This window comes from Varanus komodoensis, unplaced genomic scaffold (genome assembly GCF_004798865.1).
Source record: "Varanus komodoensis strain SLA01 unplaced genomic scaffold, ASM479886v1 scaffold22, whole genome shotgun sequence".
In the NCBI taxonomy this organism is placed as follows: domain Eukaryota; kingdom Metazoa; phylum Chordata; class Lepidosauria; order Squamata; family Varanidae; genus Varanus; species Varanus komodoensis.
In genome coordinates, this window is record NW_025335606.1 from 17381699 (window position 1) to 17398317 (window position 16619).

General features: G+C 47.0%; 2 protein-coding genes across 4 annotated transcripts; one reads left to right on the forward strand and one right to left on the reverse strand.

Moving 5' to 3' along the window:
• The first annotated feature begins 1466 nt into the window (after positions 1-1466).
• LOC123023921 lies at positions 1467-5389 on the forward strand. The gene is made up of 3 exons (XM_044431059.1): positions 1467-1478; positions 3723-3975; positions 4947-5389. The coding sequence occupies exons 1-3, from the start codon at positions 1467-1469 to the stop codon at positions 5387-5389; spliced, it is 708 nt and encodes a 235-aa protein (XP_044286994.1).
• On the reverse strand, positions 4030-16586 carry FTSJ1 (FtsJ RNA 2'-O-methyltransferase 1). Of its 3 annotated transcripts, none has more exons than XM_044431131.1 (11): positions 16450-16586; positions 15936-16067; positions 15344-15413; positions 15158-15245; positions 14951-15029; positions 14775-14827; positions 13652-13705; positions 12671-12773; positions 11796-11879; positions 6919-7022; positions 4030-6221 (listed from the first exon to the last, which is right to left on the reverse strand). In XM_044431131.1, exons 2-11 carry the CDS (start codon positions 16054-16056, stop codon positions 5991-5993), a joined length of 987 nt encoding a protein of 328 aa, XP_044287066.1. In that variant the 5' UTR covers positions 16057-16067; positions 16450-16586; the 3' UTR covers positions 4030-5990. The 3 variants fall into 3 exon arrangements, with proteins under 3 accessions (XP_044287066.1, XP_044287068.1, XP_044287067.1); XM_044431132.1 differs by having other exon boundaries at positions 6089-6221; positions 6919-7027; positions 16450-16585; XM_044431133.1 differs by lacking the exon at positions 6919-7022 and having other exon boundaries at positions 6079-6221.
• Positions 16587-16619: the final 33 nt, after the last annotated feature.

The following is a 16619-nucleotide window of genomic DNA, read 5'->3' on the forward strand; positions in this document are numbered from 1 at the left end:
AAATCCTACAAGCTAGGATCCAGCAGTACGTGGACCGAGAACTACTAGAAGTACAGGCGGGATTTCGAAGAGGCAGAGGAACTAGAGATCAAATTGCCAACATACGCTGGATCATGGAGAATGCTAGGGAGTTCCAGAAAAACATCTACTTCTGCTTCATTGACTATGCTAAAGCCTTTGATTGTGTGGATCACAACAAATTGTGGCAAGTTCTTAAAGAGATGGGAGTACCAGACCATCTTATTTGTCTCTTGAGAAACCTATATGCGGGTCAAGAAGCAACAGTGAGAACTGGACACGGAACCACTGACTGGTTCAAAAGTAAGGAGTTCAGCAAGGCGGTATACTGTCACCCTGCCTATTTAAGGTATATGCAGAGCACATCATGAGAAAGGCGGGGCTAGATGAATCTCCAGTTGGAATTAAGATTGCTGGGAGAAATATCAACAACCTCAGATATGCAGATGATACCACTCTCATGGCAGAAAGTGAAGAGGAACTAAAGAGCCTCTTGATGCGGGTGAAGGAGGAGAGCACAAAAGTTGGCTTGAAACTCAACATTAAGAAAACTAAGATCACGGCATCTGGTCCTCTCACTTCCTGGCAAATAGATGGGGAAGAAATGGAGGTAGTGACTGATTTTATTTTTCTAGGCTCCAAGATCACTGCAGATGGGGACTGCAGCCAAGAAATTAAAAGATGCTTGCTCCTGGGGAGGAAAGCTATGGCAAATCTAGACAGCATACTAAAAACCAGAGACATCACCCTGCCAACCAAAGTGCGTATAGTCGTATAGTCAAGGCTATGGTTTTCCCAGTTGCAATGTATGGCTGTGAAAGCTGGACCATAAGGAAGGCTGAGTGCCAAAGGACTGAGGCCTTTGAATTGTGGTGCTGGAGTAGACTCCTGCGAGTCCCTGGGACCACAAGGCGATCAAACCAGTCAGTCCTAGAGGAGATCAACCCTGACTGCTCTTTAGAGGACCAGCTACTGAAGATGAAACTCAAATACTTTGGGGGCCACCTAATGAGAAGGAAGGACTCCCTGGAGAAGAGTCTAATGCTGGGAACAATAGATGGCAAAAGCAGGAGGAGAGGGCAGAGAATGAGGTGGCAAGATGGAGTCACTGAAGCAGTTGGTATGAACTTGAGTGGACTCCGGGGGATGGTGGAGGGCAGGAAGGCCTGGAGGAATGTTGACCATGGGGTCGTGATGGGTCGGACACAACTTCGCAACTAACAGCAACAACAACATATTTAAAATATCTTCTTTTTATTCCAAATCTACTACTCAGGCAATAGAAGATGCAAGCAGGAAGAAGGTTGTGGGTTCACAATGCTTAGTAAAAATCAGGGATAGAGTTAGGGTTCTACAGAAGAAATGTCTTCAGAAAGGTTCCATGACCGAAAAAGTTTGGGAGCCACTGTTGCAGTCAATGGGCAAAGTGGCTGGGGATGAAGGCGGACATGGTCAACCTTGTACATTGCCATTAAGCAGAAATGGGCATGTGGCACATCCACTGATAGCACAGGTGGGCCTTCAAAGGTGGGCTGATGATACCTATTTCCATGAGACTGAGTGGTATTCATGTTGACCCTCACTGAGTCCCTGAGGGCACAGTCCTATAGCGGATTGGTTGCAGGATTCTTTGGAGTCCCATCTCCAAGATCCTATTGTCTCGGAGGTGGGACTCCAAAGGCCAAGTTTCCACCCTGCCCCCTTGCAGCCAGCATGGAAAGAATTGCATTGGCTGGTCTCCCTGAGGTCACAGCTGGGCCCTGGAGGGGAGGGGAAAGGGCAAGTTGGGCGAGGGTAGAGAGGAGGCAGGGACTGTGGAATTACACCTGTCCCCACTGGCGTCCCAGCCTTCTCCTCTCTTCCTCCCCAGTGCTTAATCTAGACAGCCAAAAATGGCCACCCAGAGGAAATGCAGGGCACATGGCACATGCGCCTCCTCTGCTGCACCTGGTTCCTGCCACTTGATGCTCCGGTTCAAGAGGCATACAAGGATCTGCCATGGAGGCAATACGGCTGCATCCCAAATGGCTCTTAACAAGAGTCAGAACTAAACAAATCAAAATGCTATCTCAAGTTCAGCAGTCTGTATGCATAATAGAAAGATCATTGTTGACATGTTTTGCATAATTTATTCTGCATTTCAAAACCATTATTTATTATTTACTAGTGGAGCTGCAACACAAAGTGAAGGGTACTTGGATTCCCACTCCCATATAATGTCCTGTCTGCCCAACCTTGCAATAGTTAATTGCATGGCCACAGAGCAATTTCAGTCCTCATTGGGCTGTCTCGGGAGCATCCCCTCATTCTGGGGGGATTTTTTTTGTACTTTGCAAACTCAGGTTTCCCCCAAACCTTCTGATACAGTACCTCAATATTCTCCAGGGGTGCTGAAGCTCTGGCTACATAACTAATGGCATTTAGAGTCTAAGCTAAGGCTGGGGAATGCTTGCTTCCCCAGAGGTTGCTGGACTACAGTTCCCATCTTCCCTTACTGGTGGCTGACGGGAATTTCAGTGCACCAATATCTGCAGAGCCACATGTCCTGCATCTGCTTTATAATCATCAGTTCTGCAGGTTTTCTTCACTCTGTGGAATCACAATTTCCAAACATCCCTGGCTGATAAACTTTCATATTTTGTTAGAGCAGTTTATATTTGCAGATCAGCAATAATCCCAATTACCACTAAAATTTGTAAAGAAACTGGCATTCCATGTTTAACCTTCCAGTTGCTGCTACAGAGAGAGATCCAGGGTAGCAGGCTGATGGTTTGATGTAGATCCAAAAACCACAGGAAGCTTTGGTTGTACCTCGGTATCATGTTCTTCAGGAAATAGCTGGAAGAGGATGTTGGTGTTCCTGGATGTTGATTTGGAAGGGTTTATAGCACTAAGCATTAGTTTGCTAATCCAACAGGGCAAGCTTAACACATACAAACCAGTGTGGCAAATGGTTAGGCTCATGAGACTGGGGTTGACATCTCCACTTGGCCATGAAGCTCACTGGGTGTCTCTGCTAGACTTTCAACCTAACCTGCTTCACAGGATTGTTGTGCAAGAGGAGGAATATGTAAACCACCTTGAGTTCCTTGCAGGAAAAAATGCAGCATCTAAATAGAATAGATGAATACAGGCAACAGGACAAGTGTTATTGGGTGTCAATGGCTTAATTGGAAAAGTTGCTCCTCAGGAATTAAAGTAGAAAGCAAACACCATTTCCCAGCCTTGGGAGTGAAAGCTGGCCATGGAGCAGCTGTTCAAACAAGGCCAGGATGGGAGTGGCTGGGTGGGGTCCTGAGAAGCAGCAGATGTTAGCATGGTTGGTAGGCCAGGCAGGCAGAGCAGAGGCACCATGGAGTCATGTGGCTCAGAGGCAAAATGGCAGCAGCTTGGCGGCCCTCCCTTTGCTTTGAAATGATCTCAGCTGGCAGGAAGAAGCCTGGTTATTAGAAAAAAACAAGCAGGAGGGTAGGGCACCATGGAAGGTGTTCAAGGGCATGCTGGTGTCCACAGGTGTCCCACTGCCTACCACTGCTCTAGAGGAGCTTGGGGTGTTCTAGACTAATTTAAGCCTAAACTTTAGAGCCTTCATTCATGCTTTTTAGAAAGGTGTAGATCTTCACTATGCTGTTTAGATGACTGGGAATTAAGCCAAATCATGTCTTGCCGGAAGTTACTGCAACTCCTTCTATCTTCTCACACAGGTGGGCTACACCAACCCCAACTCCTACATCAATGTCATCGTAGGCATCTCCACCTGCCTTTCCTTCTATGGCTACCTGCTCTTCTACAAGGCCACCAAGCCAGCCCTCAGTGGCTACGGCTTGCGCTCCAAATTCGTCTGCATCATTTTGGGTTTGGTCCTCTGTGGCCTGCAAAGTGGGATCCTGGAGACAATGGCGGCAGTGGGGGCCATCCCTTGCAACCCACCTCTCTCCCCCATTGCCCGATCCCAAAGTAAGTAGTAGTAGTAGTACAGTAGTAGTAGTTATATTACATTTCTATACTGCACATTGCTGAAACCTCCGGGCAGTTTACAACATTGCATCCAGATATCCATCAGGCCTGATACTGCTTAGCTTCCAAGATTAGACAGGCACTTCAGGCTATATGGAACCTTAAACTTTAAGGGGAGAGTTCATTAAATTGGGGGAGCCATGAGTGGGGTGACTCCACACTTGCCATTTTGCAAAAAGAGAGCGGTCCTTCTGATCATGGAAGAAACCCAGATCCAGCAAAGACTTCTGCTGGAGGCATGTTTGGGGGTGGGGGAAAGAGATTTGCTGGTTTCCAATTGCTGCCCCCAACACTACTGCTGTGCTATTCCAGACTGTGTCCCCAATCCTCTGGAACAGCCTTTCATGGGGCTTTATTTATTTGCAAATTTTACATATTGCTTTACATCCAATAAAATATCTTAGCAGTGAACAACAGAAGAGGGTTTTGTCCTCATCAAAATCCAGTATTAAGGTTTTTAAAATGTACCAATAAAAGTATGGCTGATTAGTCAGGGAAGCCTTGCTTAAATAAAAATACATTCAGTGGGCATTGAAAATGAAATTGTGTTAGTGTTTGTAGTGGGAATCAGCAAAATAGCAGCTCAACTTTATCCAGCAGGGCAGAATCCACACAGAGAGAACTCAAAATAGGCAGCAGGCCAGCTCACCCTCTGGACTGGCATCTCTGGAACAGCTGACTGGCTTGCCATCCCATAGAGAAGGGGTCCAGTGCCCTTGCAGGAAGAAAGGAAAACCAGGATCTTTGTAGGGTTGGGTCTTCCCCAGGCCTGGACCCAGTATCTGACTAAAGGGCAAGATAAAATCTACCAATGTAGTAGACCAGTTTGGCAAACTAGGGTCACTCAGTAAAACCATTGCAGTGTGCACACCATCCTTTCTGCATTTTTAACTCTCCTCTCCCCTCTCCAGTGATCTTCTACTATTCGCTAGCTGTTGAGATGTTTTTTATTGGCATATTTGCCCATCGCTCTTTTCGAAGGGCTGAACCACAACCGGACACCCAGCACATCACTCATCATCAGGCCTCCCAGACAGAGGTGACTCCATCCAGCTGCTGCAGCCATGTGGATGCTGCACCTATGGAAAGAATGAACTCTGGTTACCTGTTCAATGAGTCTTTGTGTACAATTGAGCATTCCCCTCTGGACCAGTATGATTTCATTGTGGAGCAACCTATGAGCGGGCAGTGGGAAAGATGCAGACCTGGCAATCAGAAGATGCAAGCACAAAGGGTGGAGGGACTTAAGGCAAACTTGCAATATCAAAGAACCAGAGCTGAACCACCTTCAAATGGAATCCAAGTCCAAGCCCAGGTTGTCAAAGTGGATGCTGATGGCATCACTGTTGTGTAACCAGATCTCCAGGGAACAGGGCCGCCTTCGGGGAAAGCACAGCAGCACTGGACTTCTGAGGACAGATAGCAAGAAGACCTTCTGACCTGGGTGGAAGGGATGGCAAGACAAAATTCCATGCTTGTGGTGAGGGGGAGGCACAAGATCAAGGTTTGCATGGGGGGGGGGGCAATTTCAGTCCATTCATATACCATGCTTTTACTGTGAGATTGAAGACAACACTATACTTTAAAAAGCAGGAAGGATATATAGCAGGAAGAACAAGAGGAGTGGTTGGGAAGCAGTATGTGATCATAAATGATAATTTCTACAGCACTTTTCAAAAACCTACATAGTGTCCGTCTGTAGCTCACAGACAGCTTATCAGGTCACTTGGGCTAAGAAATACCCTCCAACAAACCTGAACAGGGATTTGAACCTGGGACTCTACAATAAGAACCTTAGCCAGCTCCCACACTGAAGAAAGCTTTGAATAAGTAAAGAAAAAGATTAAATAAAATTTTTTATTTAATTAATTAATCTATAAATTAACCAAAACAGAATGAAAAATCATTCAAACCAGCAGGGGGCAGGATGCACACATGTCCCATCTGTGGTTATGTCATGTGGACAGTTCCTCCAAGGCACCAATGACCTCCTTCTCCAAAGAAAAGCCCTCTGTCCCCACCTCGGGCTGCCGCAGAGTCTCACAGAGGGCAGCCTGCTGCTGCGGTTGCGGTGCTAACTCCTTGGATAGCAGGTTGTTTTTCTTTAAGAAGCAGGCTTCTTCATAGGGAGGGTGGATGGGAGGCTGGGTGGGAGGCGTGTAGGTATATTTCTTCTCAGGATCCAGCTGTCCGAGTGGGAAAAAGAGAGACTTAAATTCAACAATACAGCATGTTCTCAACTGTTGGGAACTTTTTTGACCACCTTCCCTCTCTATCTCAACAAACAGCCTTCATCAGTCTCTGCTCTGGGGTGCTCAAACTCACTGGGTAAAAAACACCAGCAAATTATCATTGAAAGTCTTCCTTGACAGACACGGAGCCTTCCAAGAGGCATTGCAACATTTGGAATGGGAAAAAACTGCCCCAGAGATGGGAAACATCAAACCATCTGCAATTGGGGGAAAGGTGTCAGGCCAGGGAAAGGAGGCCTGTCTGTCCCAGGAGGTCCCAGAAGGTTGGATCTGGTCCCTAAGATTGAGGTCTCACCCCCCACCCCCACCCCCAGCTTTACTGCACTCTCCAGGGGTTTGAGTCCCTAGAACTTGCACAGTGGAATAGACACCTGATGACTTGCAGGGTAGCTTGCTGCATTGGTGGCCCCACCAGGGGAGATGGCTAGTGACACCTCAGACACCAATGCAGCCAGAATCAGAGGACAGAAGGGCTGGTAAGGCTTCCCTCTTGGACCTATAAAGCTGCTAACGCTGCCCTGGCTGCTCAAGTGCAGCAAAGGCTTTCCAGCACAGACAGAGCCAGGACGGAATTCTCCTTCCTTGCTTTCCTCCAGACTACCAAGCAGGTCAGCAGAGCACCAAGCCTTACCTGCAGAGGATAAGTCTGATCAGAATCATAAGCACTCAGATCTCCACAAGCCAGGAAGGGGACAATGACCCGATTAGGGCCCTCCAGCTGGTTAAAATCCACATCTGTACTGGGGGAGGTTTGGCAAACGTCAGCTCCAAGGAGAAAACCCCTTTCACCTGGCATACATCCTGTCCACCTCTCCTTGCCAAAGCACTTCCGTTCTCCCTTTCACTTATGTCCCCAACTAAATATTCACAGACTGCTCCCTCCTTCTCATTTGGGAAGCAAGGAGAGCCTTACATCTGCTCCTCAACACATACAGAGTTTTCAATCACCTCAGTCCCAAACACATTTTCATGCAAGTGATCCCTCCAGGTCCCCCCAGAGCTGACTAGAATGTTGTTTTAGAAAAAGGGGCTTCCTATATTCAGTGCCGCTTGAAGCGGTGCCATGTGAAATCTTACCATGGCCCAATTTGGAGTGAAAGAGTTTCTGAGATCTGAACGGGAGAAAAGAGCTACAAGAAGCAATGTGCAGAGTTGCCAAAAGAAAAAGGGGGTGGAACCAGAGAAGAGGTGTGCACATGTGTAAAGCTGTCCGATCTGGGACACAGGCAGCTGGGGTGTGTGGCTGGAGCACCAGAACCAGGGATGATGGGAGATTTCTGGTGTGATGCAGGAGGGGCAGAGAACAAGTCAGGAAAAAGCAAGGGCTGGAGATTCAGCAAGGCATGGCAGGTCCAGAAGCAAAGGCAGAGTCGAGAGTCAAGAGACAACTCTACACATGGACCTCACCAGATGGTCAACACAGAAATCAGATTGACTATGTGCTCTGCAGCCAAAGATGGAGAACCTCTATACAGTCAATAAAAACTAGACCAGGACCTGACTGTGGCTCAGATCATGAGCTTCTTGTTGAAAAATTTAGGCTTAAATGGAAGAAAGTAGGGAAAGCACAAGGTCACTCAGGTATGACCTAAATCATATCCCTGATGAATATACAGCAGAGGTGACAAATAGATTTAAGGGATTAGATCTGATAGACAGAGTGCCTGAAGAACTATGGACAGAGGTTCGCAACATAGTACAAGAGGTAGCAACTAAAACCATGCCAAAGAAAAAGAAATGCAAGAAAGCAAAATGGCTGTCTGAGGAAGCTTTACAAATAGCTGAGGAAAGAAGGGAAGTGAAAGGCAAGGGAGAAAGAGAAAGATACACAAAATTGAATGCAGAATTCCAGAGAACAGCTAAAAGAGATAAGAATGCCTTCTTAAATGAACAGTGCAAAAAAATAGAAGAAAACAATAGAATAAAGAGGACCAGAGATCTCTTCAAGAAAACTGGAGATATGAAAGGAACGTTTCATGCAAAGATGGGCATGATAAAGGACCAAAATGGCAGGGACCTAACAGAGGCAGAAGAGATTAAGAAGAGATGGCAAGATTACACAGAGGAACTATGCAAGAAAGAGCTTAACGTCCCTGATAACCACGATGGGGTGGTCACTGACCTCGAGCCAGACATACTGGAATGTGAAGTCAAATGGGCCTTAGGAAGTCTGAGCAACAACAAACCTAGTGGAGGTGGCAGTATTCCAGCAGAGCTATTCAAAATCTTAAAAGACGACACAGTAAAAGTGCTACACTCAATATGCCAGCAAATTTGGAAAACTCAACAGTGGCCACAGGAGTGGAAAAGGTCAGTTTACATTCTGATCCCAAAGAAGGGCAATGCCAAAGAGTGTTCAAACTACCGCACCATTGCACTCATTTCACACGGCAGCAAAGTTATGCTCAAAATCCTACAAGCTAGGATCCAGCAGTAGGTGGACCCAGAACTACCAGAAGTACAGGCAGGATTTCGAAGAGGCAAAGGAACTAGAGATCAAATTGCCAACATATGCTGGATCATGGAGAAAGCTAGGGAGTTCCAGAAAAACATCTACTTCTGCTTCATTGACTATTTTAAAGCCTTTGATTGTGTGGATCACAACAAATTGTGGCAAGTTCTTACAGAGATGGGAGTACCAGACCATCTTATTTGTCTCTTGAGAAACTTATATGCGGGTCAAGAAGCAACAGTGAGAACTGGACACGGAACCACTGACTGGTTCAAAATTGAGAAAGGAGTTCGGCAAGGCTGTATACTGTCGCCCTGCCTATTTAACTTATATGCAGAGCACATCATGAGAAAGGTGGGGCTAGATAAATCACCAGTTGGAATTAAGATTGCTGGGAGAAATATCAACAACCTCAGATATGCAGATGATACCACTCTCATGGCAGAAAGTGAAGAGGAACTAAAGAGCCTCTTGATGCGGGTGAAGGAGGAGCGCAAAAGTTTGCTTGAAACTCAACATTAAGAAAACTAAGATCACGGCATCCGGTCCTCTCACTTCCTGGAAAATAGATGGGGAAGAAATGGAGGTAGTGACTGATTTTATTTTCCTGGACTCCAAGATCACTGCAGACAGTGACCGCAGCCAAGAAATTAAAAGACGTTTGCTCCTGGGGAGGAAAGCTATGGCAAATCTAGACAGCATACTAAAAACCAGAGACATCACCCTGCCAACAAAAGTGCATATAGTCGTATAGTCAAGGCTATGGTTTTCCCAGTTGCAATGTATGGCAATGAAAGCTGGACCATAAGGAAGGCTGAGCGCCAAAGGATTGAGGCCTTTGAATTGTGGTGCTGGAGGAGACTCCTGCGAGTCCCTTGGACCACAAGGTGATCAAACCGGTCAGTCCTAGAGATCAACCCTGACTGCTCTTTAGAAGGCCAGATAACTGAAGATGAAACTCAAATACTTTGGGGGCCACCTAATGAGAAGGAAGAACTCCCTGGAGAAGAGCCTAATGCTGGGAACAATAGATGGCAAAAGAAGAAGGGGACGGCAGAGAATGAGGTGGCTAGATGGAGTCCCTGAAGCAGTTGGTGTGAGCTTGGGTGGACTCCGGGGGATGGTGGAGGACAGGAAGGCCTGGAGGAATGTTGTCCATGGGGTAGCGATGTGACACGACTTCGCGACTAACAGCAAAGTATCATTAAGATGATGCAATGATTATCCATGCTGCTTGTCCTGCCTGAAGTGTTCCTTAACAGTCAAAGGGTGGGCAGATAGTAGCTCTCCAGATGTTTTGAACTTCAATTCCCAGCATTCCAACCCATAGGTCACGCTGACAGGCACTTCTGGGAGTTGAAGTCCGGAACCTCTACCTTCTGCCCTCCCCTCAGATTAACACAGAAAAGCTAGGATGACAGCATTACCACATTCACTGCTGTTGTGAGTGGACACCATCGATTTTCCATACATTTAAGCTTCAGCAGAACTGTGGTCCTTCTGTGCATTTCATGGCCCCCTCCTGTTAACTACTTCTGTCCTTTGCACCATGGCAATACCTTACTTTTCATAAAGTGGACACATGTCTATGAAAGTTTATGTCACAACAAGTTTTGCTAATATGTAAGGTACTATGAAAGTGTTTCGGATAATGAAGTCAATTTAACAATAATGTGCGAATATCAATCTGCTGGTATACCTGGATTTCAGCAGGGCCTTTGACAAAGTGCCCCATGCTATCCTGGTGGAGAAACTGAGGAGTTTTGGGATACACCAAAGCACTGTCCGGTGGATTAGGGCATGGCTGACTGACCGAAAGCAGAAGGTAACCATTAGCGGGGAATTGTCGGGATGGCGGCCAGTAACAAGCGGGGTCCCCCAGGGCTCTGTTTAATCTTTTCATTAATGACATGGAAGAAGGGGTGAACAGTCTGCTGATCAAATTTGCAGACGACACTAAAACTGGAGCAGTGGCCACAACTGAGGAAAAGGTAATCCAGATCCAAAAGGATCTGGACAGACTATGGAAGTGGGCAGGAGACAACAGGATGGTGTTCAATGTGGATAAGTGCAAGGTCTTGCACTTGGGGCATAGGAATAGGTGTCATAAGTACAGGTTAGGTGACAAGTGGCTGGAGAGCAGCACTTGTGAAAGGGACCTCGGGGTACTGGTTGACTGCAGGCTAAACATGAGTCAGCAGTGTGATGCGGTGGTCAAGAGGGCGAACGCCTCCCTTGGTTGCATAGCCAGAAGTGTGGCTTCTAGATCAAGAGAGGCATTACTACCATTCTACACGACTCTGGTGCACCCCTCATTACAGAAAGGATATAGCCAGGTTGGAGTCAGTGCAGCGTAGGGCCACAAGGTTGGTGGCTGGTTTGCAGGGGATGCCATATGAGGTGATACTGAGGAAACTGGGTCTCTTCAGCTTGGAGAAGAGGAGACTCAGAGGGGATATGTTGGTGACATACAGGTATGTGAGGGGATGTCACATGGAGATGGGTAGAGACCTGTTCTCCCCTGCAGAGGAGGGCACGACGCGCTCCAACGGAGCAAAGCTCAGGGAGCCAAGGTTCCATTTGGATGCCAGGAAGCACTTCCTGACAGTCAGGACCCCGAGGGTGTGGAATGGGCTTCCACGAGAGGTCACTGAGGCCCCATTGGTGCGGGTGTTCAAGGATAGGCTGGACGTCCACATGGTGGGCATGTCGTGAGTGGAGCCGGCTGGTGCCGGAGGTCAGACTAGATGGCCTGGGAGACCCCTTCTGACTCGCGCTGTTTCTCTGTTTCTAATCCACTGCCACAGCAGCCTTTATAAGTGGCCATACAACAGCACTTAAAAACCCTTCCACCAATGAGAAAGCACAACCTTTGAGGCCAGTCTGGAGGTTCCATCATTGATTACTTCCAGAGTCCCATTTCCTTCCGCTGTCCTACACTCACCTTTTTCTCTCCTGGCCTTCCTTCTACCCTCAAATCACCCATTCGCTTGGGCTTTCTTATCCAGAAACATTCTTGGAAACAACCCTTCCCTTCCAAAGCTTGAGCTCCTTACCGTAAGAGTGATCCAGCAGGGGATTGGACATGTTTGGTACATAGCTTTCTGGCGGGCTGTAATTTCGACAAACTGCAAAGGCTTCTGGTGGGGTAGAAATTGGGATTGAAAGATTGTCCTTCCTGCACTGATCATACCCTCCATCACCTGCAGATTCCTACTCCACCCTACCCCAATTCAGGTAATATATCAAATCTCATTAGAAGCATGCTGCATCTAACCCCTCCCCTCCAAATCTGCCTAGAGAAAAGTTATATTTTGCAATAGAACATTTTATGCGTACAAATGCTAACCTTCTAAAGCTTTTGTTGCCCCTTAATGTAATCCAGTCATGGCACACGGCCATGCAGATAAACACAAACTCCTTTCTAAATGCTTCCTGCTGAATTCTATGGGACTGAGTGAACAGGCTGATCCCTGCAGCAATGCACATGAGACTCTAAACTCACTGTAGTACTTTTTGTTTGGTTAATTTTTGTGTGTGTTTTTTTAAACTGTTAAATTGATTTAGTTTTGAGAAGTGGTTGCAAGAGCAATGTGGTGGCAGGGGAGTGAGATGGAAAACTGATGGTTAATAGAAGAGGTAACAGCCATGAGAAAAGAGTGGTAACTAAGGAACGGACATATATCTTAAGCACAGCACCAAAGGTGTTTGAGTACCAAAACCTTTTTCAAAAACACTTGCATGCTTTCAAGGATTATTTTCCACTCATGATTACTAGAAACTTTGGGAGGTCTTTTGTTTGTTTTGCAATGAACACTGGGTTTCTTATGAAGCTGCATGAGCTGGCAGAAGCTGTCAAGTTTTGTGCAAACAGATCCCAAATGGCAAGCGGCTAACTATCAGGCTTATGAGAAGCCATCCAATTACTTACCGATGCTGGAGTTGCGGCTACTTCGGGGTTTGGCACAGGTCACGTCAGGGAAGAAAATCTTCAACTGGGAATAGAGGAGGGTGACATCCTTCCCCCGGAATATCTGAGACAGGAAAGCAAACGGCCACAGTCAGAGCTGGATTAGCTGCATTCTGACACCAGCCAGGCCACAGACGTGGAGAAGCAAGGGCACCCTCCACTTGGGAGAGCTGCTAAGGTGCTTTTTGCCCAACAGCACCAGATGCTGAAGGAACCAGCCTAGAGTATCGCCATAAGAGATGCAGCATTCAGCCCTATGCCTAATCACCTAATGCCACAAACTCCCAGCAGGAGACACAAAAGGCTTTCCAATGTCACTGGAGGTTACAAAGCATGGTGCTGCCCCTTTAAGATCTCTTCATCTAGCAACTGTGGGGCAGAACTCAGAATGGACACCACCACTGTCCTTAAGGCAGGGATGAGAATGCCAGATGCTGCTGGACCGTAAACTCCCATCAGCCCTAGCAAGTAAAGTCAACACTGAGGGATGATTTTGAGCTGCTCCTGGGCTCAAGTGAACTCTCAGCTTTGCCAGAGCAACATCCAAGCAACACTGTTGTTGCTCTCCTACATCCTGTAGTGCCTCATGACTCATCCCTGACCCTGATAAACCCCTCTGAGTGCAGCTGGATGTCTCTGTGGGCTTATGGAAAGGACATGTTCACTGAAGCTCTATCCTGCTTGCTCTGACACCACAGAAAAGGAGTAGGCCAAAACTCCCAGCATTCCTGACCATGCTGGCAGAGGCTCCAGGGATCCTGGAGATCCAGCTCCTGCCCACCTTCCACAGAGAGTGAGTTCTGGTTTGATGTGATTGCTAGTGCTGGAAACCCACAGTAGAGCAACTGCTTTGGGGTGGTGCTCAGTCAACAGCATTTAACCCTAAAGGGGAATGGCTGCACCCATTTCCTGCACTCTTTCCTGGTCACCTGCAGAGCTCACCTTGGCTACAAAAGTCCCTCCCCTTTTCAGCACATGTGTCGTGATGTTCAGAGCCTGGAAGAAACAGAAAAGAAGTAATGCCCAGGAATGCAAAAGGTAGTTGATTAACTATTTTTGACCCTGAGCTGCAGAAGGTGTCACTGCAGTATGAGGAGGAGCATAAACACTGGCTCTCCATGACAAGTTGGATAGAAAATAAACCTGGATGAAAGCCCTATTTTCTCTGCTGGCTGTGGCAGTGCTTATTATTAATATTATTTATTATAATTCTATCCCACCCCATAGCCCATTGGGCTATCTGGATGGTTTACGAATTTAAAAGACTTTAACAATAAATAATCATATTTAAATAAACTATAAACAAACTAACAAATAGGCAATAAAGCCGTCACAGCAAAAACTTGATAGCCCACAGCGATCATAATATGACAATCAATATATGACACAGCAGCAGTAAAAACACAATTAAAACAAATTCTTATCTATTAAAATATCTGGAAAATAAAAAGGTTTTCACCTAGTACTGAACAGAGAACAAAGATGGTGCCATGCACACAGGTAATATGTTATGTTGCAAACACAAAATTCAATATCCTGCATCAAGAAAGCTCAATTCTTAATAAAAAAGAGAGATCACATTGTGAGAGTTCACTAGCAATTGGTTGCACAACAGCAAGCCTGTTTCTACAGCCGTAAGAGTCAAAACATGGATTTAAACACAAAAAAGAAGAAATCTGAGATTCTGATCTAGATGCCAAGTGTTTTGCTGGGCACTTATTTCTGTATAACAAAAGCTGAGCTTGGTTGAGCTGCACAGAACCTTGGACTCAGGGTGCGGGGCAGCTCAGCCAAGGAGGCCTGTGGATCAGGTACCGGCCCCATTTCCTGGAGGGTCAGCTGGGCACTGGGGTGGGGACAGGGACAGCTGGCTCACGATCCCCGCATAATTTGGATCTGGACCTGCCTCTTATAAAAGCTCCCAGGACTGATGCACAACTTCATGCTGGGCAGCTAACTGGGAGGTGAGCTGCCAGGTTATTCCATATGGGCAAAGCCCCCACAGCACCCCTTGTGGTTGAGACTGGTCATTACACACAACAAACATACATCAGGAGATACTCACAGCTAGCAACAGCTGGGCCTGAATGTACTCATCTATGTCATGGAGTCCAGTCACTATAAGAATAAAGGAAATATCCATCAGAGCAGATCTTTTCACTGCTTGTTAAGCCGACTGCAGCCACCAGAAATTCCCAGTCCCAAACAGGACAGGAAACATGAATGGTTGTTCTCACCTACCATCAGGGGCTCCATCACACACCACCAGGTCAGCTGGCTGCCCCTCAAAATGGCGAATGATCTCCTGGGCTGTTGAGACCTGGGAACAAAAAAGTGGGTATATACAGATAAACTGTTCACTGGGTAAGCATCTTATTCTGCTTCAGGGTGAGGTAGAGGCAGAACTTGGGCTTGACTTCAGCCTAGACTGCACAAGGTAGCACTTACCTTGGTGATATCCCCCTGGATTTGAATGACTCCGGCCAAAGGAGCCATGGCTTGCAAATCAACAGCCACTATTTTAGTATCATCTCCTCTGTGGAGGGAAGGCAAGAGAGGAAAATATGAGGATGCATCTCCCTTTGTCCTTGGGGGATGGGGGAAACTTCCATCTGCTACAGGTTGTTTGCTTACTTGAGCTTTCGGCTCAGAACTTGACTCCAGCTCCCAGGAGCTGCACAGAGATCCACAGCCCTAGAGACACCTGGAAAAGCAGAGAGAAGATCAGAGATGGTTAATGTGAGAAAAAAAAGACTCCTGGGGTCTCTTCCCATTTACAGGATAGCAAGAGTGAATGTTCTAGCTTTGCTGAAGCCCACACCAGGATGCCTGCCTCTGCATCCCAGATTACTGTCTTCATGAGCAAACAGCACTCTGCCCATGTTTAAATGCAACCTTTTTTCACAACACTCTGCCAATTCAGGGAGAAACCCTGCCTCTCCCCAGTGAACATGTAATATGGAATTTGGCCTGAGAAAGAAAGGATCAATCTGTTAATTTTATTCTTCATTGCAGCTTTTGGAAAAGGTGTGATCACCCAAGGCAGTTCCCCTTTCACAGCAGATGTCAAAACAAAAGCAGTCATATTTATTTTGCAGGTTCTGTGGCAGTGCCTCAAACCTATGAGCCTGAAGACTCAGCACTCAAATAAAGGTTTTGTAAGACATCAACAATGATGCACATGACCAACATGCAATGTAATATGGAAGTATGTTTTCAGACACACCTTGAAACAAGTGATACTCCTCATCCAGCTGCAGAAGTTTGAATGCACTCCGGGCTCTCCACCCCTCTTCCTTGGCCAGACGGTAGTAAATGTCACGCTTGTCCTTGGAGGAGCGTCCCATGCTCACGTTATCTGGATGGAAGGGAAGGATTTCCTCGTTACATGCTTTGTCACTGCGCCAGCAGGCGCTTCAACCGGCCTGTTACAACCACCAGACTGGAAACATTGGGACCAGTCACGGGGGAAGAGAGCAGCACCGGGCTAGCGCATCGCTGATACCGAACCGGCTCACCCCCCGCGAATGGAATGCAAAGGAGAAATCACCCTAGAGCAGCCTTCCCCAATCTGAGGCCCTCCAGACGTTGTGGGCTACAACTCCCAGCATTCGGACCACTGGCTATGCCTGCCGGAGTTGCTGGAAAACCGTCCTTCAGAAAAGACGACCCATGGCCACTCTGTGCATGGGTGGCAAAGCAAAAGAGCCCTTTTCCCCGGGAAAGAAATGCACAAATACCAGAAGCAACTCGGAAGAGGTAAACTATTATCCTTGGAGAAGGGCAAGGAGATGGAGCAACAGCGACAAAATATCGTTCCGCCAGGCGACTACCGACGCGCCACACCACGCATGCGCAAAGTAGGCGGAACAGCCCCGCAGATGCGCCTCCCACGCAGTTCAGACTCCAG